The following is a 6427-nucleotide window of genomic DNA, read 5'->3' as shown; positions in this document are numbered from 1 at the left end:
ACACACACACACACACACACACACACACACAATAAATAAATAAACAAATAAAAATTTAAAAAAAATAAAATAAATAACATAACATAAAATTAACAAGGGCTGATTGATATAAGCTCTGGGTTCAGTACCTACTACCAGAAGACACAAACAGTATCTTTGAATGTACTATATCTTGCATTGTTGAAAAAAGTTGTGGGGCTGGGGACATAGCTCAGTAGAATAAGCACTTGCCTGGCAAGTTCAAGGTCCTGAGTTCAATCCCAGGTACCGCAAAAAAAAAAAAAAAAAAAAAAGGGTTTTGGATAATTAGTCAAATTGTATGCGCATTTCCTTTTGTAATAAATACTGACAAATCCCATTCTTTGTGGGGGGGGGTGAGGCAGGGTCTCGCAAGCGACCTCTGTGAAGGTTGTGAGCCCAGAACCCAGAGAAATAAATTAAATTCAGGAAAACTTCCGGGAAGAACACTCCGTTTTGCAAGCACGCCCTAACCCAGTATCCCACACCACGCCCATAAGGGCGGTGCTAATGCCGGAAGCGGCCGAGGCCGGAAGCCCTGCCGGCCCTCCGGGTCCTCCTCCCAACCTGCCCCGGCTCAGGCCCCGCCCCCTCAAAGTGGGTGAAAGGTCGGCGGCGCGGTGCTGAAGCTGGGGCGACCGAGCAAAACTGACAGGACGACTCCTGACTAACCATGGCAGACGAGCCGCGGCCGATCAGTCCACTCAAGAACCTGCTAGCCGGCGGCTTTGGCGGTGTGTGCCTGGTGTTTGTGGGGCATCCTCTGGACACTGTCAAGGTGCGGGGAGATTGGGGAGGGAGACTGGGGAGGAAGCCTGAGGGCTCGTGGCCCCTAAACAAATGGGACCTCTAAATACAACCTTCTGTGGAAAATCTAGGGAATTGCTGTTTCAGAAGTGGGCGGAAGCTGTCTTTTGCACTGTAAAACAGCCAGACAGCCCGAAGTGAGCAGCCCCCAACGACCCCATCAATAACTTCTGGGTAAAGGTCTCAGTCTTACAGTTTCTTCTGACCTGCTTTGGGAATGGGAAAGAAAAAGCGGCTGCCTAAAGCTGATTGCAGCCAAGCTAGCATTTTATCATCAAAGCTGAACTATATCCCCTGTAAGCTTGTCTCAGGAAGACGGCTAAAGAGAGATGTAGAGTTGTTCTGGAGATGACCTGTGATACTCCCTGGGGCCAGAGTGCACCTTTGCCAACTCCTGCACATTGCCCTCAACACTAAAGTACTTGTCTAGTCATCCTGTCACTCCATGGTAGCCTGCATAGCCTTCTGCAGAGAGGCACCCCATGGGAAGCTAATGATGTCCTCAGTGACACAGCCTTGTCCAAGGAAAGCAGATGACCAGCCCTACACAGGGTCAGGCCGATCTCCACAACTTCCAGATGAGGAAGCTGTTGGTTGTACGGGATAGCAGAAACACAGTGCCCTGGAACAGAAAGCAAAGCTTTATTGGAGATCAAAGACCATGTCCTGTGCCTTTGTATTTGAAATTTCACCCTAGTTTAGTAACTTTACTGTATTTCAGGACACAGGAAAAGAAATGACAGGTTATGACACGAATTAGCCGGTAGGTAGCAGACATGGGTTACTGGGGAAACCTATGTGGAGGGCTACTTAGAACGTTGGATCTAATTTCCTTCATAGGAAAATAGTTTCATGAACTCTTCTGGGAAACCTTGGGAAACAGATTCTTTAATGCTTTTCATTTGAGAAAGAAGCTGACTCTTAAGGTAGAGCTTCTACTGGGATTATGGTATATGAAGATCAGCATTAAAGTAGGTAGGCTGAAAAAAAAAATAAAGTAGGTAGGCTGGCTAGGGCATTTGTGTAACAAGAAATCAGATGTTTTTTCAGTCAATGGTAAAATGCTTAGTGCTTCTAAGTCATTGAGTCATTCCAAGAGTCAGTTATCTGGCCTCTATTCTAATCTTTGGCTCATCTTAGCAGAAATGTTAGTTATAGACATCTGAAACTTTAAAGAAACACAAAATCTTTACTTGATGCCTTACATAAAAGTTACTAGGTGAGGCATAGTGTAACTCCAGCACTTGAGAGGCTCAGGGATAAGGATTGCTATGAATTTGAAGGCAGCCTGGGCCACATAGTGAGTTCAAGACCATTCTGAACTACACAGCAAGACCCTAACTAAAAAAAAAAAAAAAAAAAAACCTTAAAATATTAAAAAATGAAAATGTTGCTTCTACCTCCTTAGCCTCTTGTCCTTAATAATACTCCCAGGTACTGCATGACCTATAGTCTGGTGACCTCTGTGCTAAAAATGCTCACTGGCATTTTGACAGCAAGAAAGTTGCTTTTTAGTATAAAACAAAATGATAGATTGCCAACCGATGTCCTTTTGACCTCAGAGAGTGAGGTGTATTCCATTTAAGGCTTGACCTAGAGGTACCTAGAGATTCAAGGCAACTGATCTGTGGCCCATATGTCTTAGTAAGCAAAGAAGTGTCAGAGTTGGGGTTTAGAAAAACTCTTATGGAAAGTGATGTTAAGGGCCGGGGAGTTGGCTCAGTGGAATAAGCGCTTCCCTAGCAAGCACAAGGGTCTGAGTTCAATCCCCGGTTCTGCCAAAAAAAAAAAAAAAAAAAGTGATGTTAGGCAGGCATTGAAGGTCAGGCCGAGTTCTTACTGGAAGAATATGGCCATCTAGACAGTACGGCATGTAGCAGTATTTTAGTCCATTTTGCTCTTTCTTTTTTGAGACAGGGTCTCACTATGTAGCCCAGGCTGGCCTTAAAATCACTTCAATTTCATGTCAGTACTTGGTTTATGTAACCCCAGTGCTCTGGAGGCTGAGGCAGGAGGATTCCTAAGAGTTCAAGACCAGCCCTTTAATTTAATTTTTTTTTTTTTTTTTTTTTTTAAGTACAGGGTCTACAGGATCTCATTACACAGTCTTGTAGTGATTCTTCTGTTTTCAGCCTCCCAAGTGCTGGGCTTACAGGCATGTACCACCACTCCCAGTGTCAGTCACAGCTCAGTGAATCCCCAGGACAGGGACAGCATGGCATGCTGCGGGTCGAACCCTGGTCCCTGCATCTGCCTAAGCAGGCGTTTTAATCTGCTGAGCTATCTGGCCAGCCCTGGGCTACATAGTTGATGGCCAGGCTGAACTACATAGCAAGACACTGTTTCAAATAACCAAAAAATAAAGGGAAAAAATCACAACAATCCTCCTGCCTCAGCTTCAGAAAGCTGGGATCACAGGTGTTCACCACCATGCCTGGCTCGAGCCCTTTTATGTATATATAAAACATGAGTTTTCAGACATGGTATCACAAAGTCTCAAAATTTCCAGGCTGACTGGAACTTTTAATCCTCCTACCTCTCAAAATACTGGGCTAAACTGGGGAGTACAGGCCAGGTGGTGCATGCCTATAATCCCAGTACTAAGGTTGGAGGAAGGCTGTGAGTTTGAAGCCAGCCTGAACTTCATGGTGAGACTTTGTCTCAAAAACAACACAAAACACCTCAGTTGGTTTTGGTTGGCATTTGGACTCCGCACTTGTAAGAATGAGGCCTTTCAAACTACTGGGCTTACAGGTGGTTCATCATGCTCCGCTCATAGTGGGAAATTTAAAAGGAAGTGATTTATTCTTATAATTCTAGAAGCTAAGAAGTCCAAGATCTAGGAGCCCACATCTGTCCATGGCCTTCATGCTGATCACCGCCATAAGTCCTGTGTCTCAACACTGTGGCATTTGGGAATCAAGTGCTTTTTGGCAGGAGTGAAGGCAAGTGCGGTTTTGTAAGTGAGGAGTCAAAATGTCAACCAAAACCAACCGAGGTGTTTTGTGTTATTTTTTGAGACCTAGTCTCACCGTGTAGTTCAGGCTGGCTTCAAACTCACAGCCTTCTTCCAACCTTAAGACTGGGATTATGGGCAGGCACCACCCAGCCTGTACTCCCCAGCTTAGACTCAGGGTCTTTCACAAATTTATAGTTAAAAAATTGGCTTCCGGGGCTGGTGAGATGGCTCAGTGGTCTAAAGCACCTACTTAGAACAAGCTTAGCAAAGCAGAGGGACCGCAGTTCGATCCCCCAGCACCACATGCCAGCCAGCCTTGCCCCCTGGTGGGCTGAGCTGGCCACACACACACACACACATACACACAAATTAAAAAAAAAAAAATTGGCTTCCACCCGCATCATTTAAGAACATTCATAGCTCAATAATAAAAAGCTAAATAATCCAACCAAAAATAACCAAAGAATCTAAACAGGCATTTCTTTAAAGAATATATATGAATGATAGCCTGTGAACAGAATTTCAACATTGTATTTGTCTTGGAAATCAAAGTCACAATGAGGTACTACTTCGTACCTACTATAATGGTTATGATAAGACAATACAAATGATAGCAAGTTTTGTTGGAGTTGGAACTCTTCTACACTGCTGGTAGGGATGTAAAATACTGAAGCCACTTGAAAAATGGCTTGACAGTTTCTCAAATGGTTAAAGAGAAGAGCTAGGGATATAGTTCACATGTTTTGCATGCACAAGGCCTAGGGTTTCCTGGCACTAAGCAAAAAAGTAAAGGTTAAATAGAATTAACCTATGACTTAGAAACTTCTATTCATAATGAGGGCTGGGGAGATAGCTCAGTAGAATAAGTGTTTGCTTGGCAAGTGCAAGGTCCTGAGTTCAGTCCCCAGTACTACAAAAAAAAAAAAAAAAAAAAAGAAAAAGAAAGAAAGAAAGAAAGAAAAGAAAGAAAGACAGAAAGAAATTTCTATTTATAATGAGAAGAGGAACAAAGGAGAGGGAAGAGGGAAAGGAAGGAAGGGACAAGAAATGAAAGAACAGAAGAAAAGTGAAGGTAAAGCTTTTGTAATGAGCAGGGAAAAGGGGTTGAAGGGAAGGGTGGGAAATGGGAAAAAAAGAAGAAGCATCCTGAACAGGTACAAATTCCCTGTGATGAATGTTACCATTATGTATATCTAAAATGTACCAAGTTTTTTAAAAAAGGTATATTCATCAGACAGAAAAATCGGGAATTCATAAAAAAAATTTTTTTTGGTATTTTTTAGGGATGGGTCTACAGGGTGTTCAGGGTCTCACTACTAGATTGGACTTGTGGTGATCTGCCTGTTTACAGCCTCCCAAGAACTGGGATTACAGGTGCACACCACCATACCTAGTCTCTCATCAAAAAATTTTTAAATTCTAGTCTTAGATAAATTATATAGTAGTTACTTGATGTCAACTGGATTGAATCTTACGTATAGATATTTGTTCAGATGCCAATTGTTTTGTTTTTTTTTTTAATGTATTTAGTACAGGGTCTACAGAGTCGCACTATACAGATCCAAATCATAGTGATTCTCCTGTTTTAGCCTCCTAAGTGCTGGGATTACAGGGGCATGCCACCACGCCCAGTCTCAGTCACTGTCTCAGTGGGCCTTGGGGGCAGTACTGAAGGCATACTGCCAGGGATCAAGTCTGGGTCCCTGCATCTGCCTAAGTAGGCACTTTAATCCATTGAGCTATATGGCAAGCCCTGGGTGTGTTTTTGAGGAGGGTATTTTGCACCAATTCAGTCCTTTTTATATTTTTGTCTTAAGTTTATATTTTTATTTTGAGACATGTCCTGACTGGGCTAGAGCTTGTGATCATGTTGCCTCTACCTCCCAAAGTTCTGGGATTACAGGAGTGTGCCATCACACCTGGTTTGTGAGGGTGCTTTTGAACATTAGCTCAAATCTAGAATCCCAGTGTTATAAGGATGGTATCAGAACCCAGTGTGATATAAAGGAAATGATATTTCTCCCAACCTGTTAGATGTATGATATGTTGAGTTCATGTTCCCCAAAAATTAAAGAATGAATTCTAGGAACAACAGAGGAAAGATATAGAAGATATTTAGAAAATATTTATTGGAAGATATTTATTGAGTGGATAGAAAGCTCTTGTCAGAGGAACAGGATGTTCCTTGTCCTGAATGGGTATGGAGGACTCCACTCAGTAGGGAAATTTTGTAGAGCAAAACCCATGTGGTACAATGTGTGTTACAGTTATAATAAACCAATACAAGTACAGCTGCTTAGGTAATATTGATCCAATAGAGAAGTAAGTCACATTATCAATTGGGCATGGAAAGATCAAAGAACTCAGGGATTTGGTTTTGGTTCCCCATTGGGGTGACTAATGCCAATCTAAACTTTGTTAGACTAGGTGTTAGCACCATCTCACCTCCGAAGAATATGTAGGGCTGGTCATTTTGTTGTTGTTATCTTGAAGCTTGACATCCAACTCATACTTCTTTATTTATTTATTTATTTATTTATTTTATTTAGTGTGTGTGTGTGTGGCCAGCTCAGCCCGCCTGGGGGCGGGGCTGGCTGGCATGTGGTGCTGGGGATTGAACCGTGGTCCATGTGCTTTGTTGAG

The 6427-nt window shown here is 42.7% G+C and overlaps 1 protein-coding gene across 2 annotated transcripts in view; it reads left to right on the top strand.

Annotated features, from left to right (window-relative positions):
- The window catches only part of Slc25a20 (solute carrier family 25 member 20), a 30114-nt gene that overhangs the window by 3033 nt on the left and 20654 nt on the right, over positions 1 to 6427 (top strand). Inside the window, exon 1 of one of the 2 annotated variants that reach the window (XM_004625070.2) lies at positions 597 to 796. The exons of the other annotated variant lie outside the window; for it this stretch is intronic. Coding sequence (XP_004625127.1) covers positions 692 to 796 — 105 coding nt within the window. The 5' untranslated portion in view covers positions 597 to 691. Of the gene's footprint in view, positions 1 to 596; positions 797 to 6427 lie in introns of those variants that run through there. 2 annotated transcript variants of the gene reach the window in all.

The sequence above is a fragment of the Octodon degus genome, unplaced genomic scaffold (genome assembly GCF_000260255.1).
Source record: "Octodon degus isolate 3935 unplaced genomic scaffold, OctDeg1.0 scaffold00008, whole genome shotgun sequence".
NCBI classification, from domain to species: domain Eukaryota; kingdom Metazoa; phylum Chordata; class Mammalia; order Rodentia; family Octodontidae; genus Octodon; species Octodon degus.
Note: the sequence above shows the minus strand (reverse complement) of the source record. Positions and strands in the feature narration are given on the sequence as shown.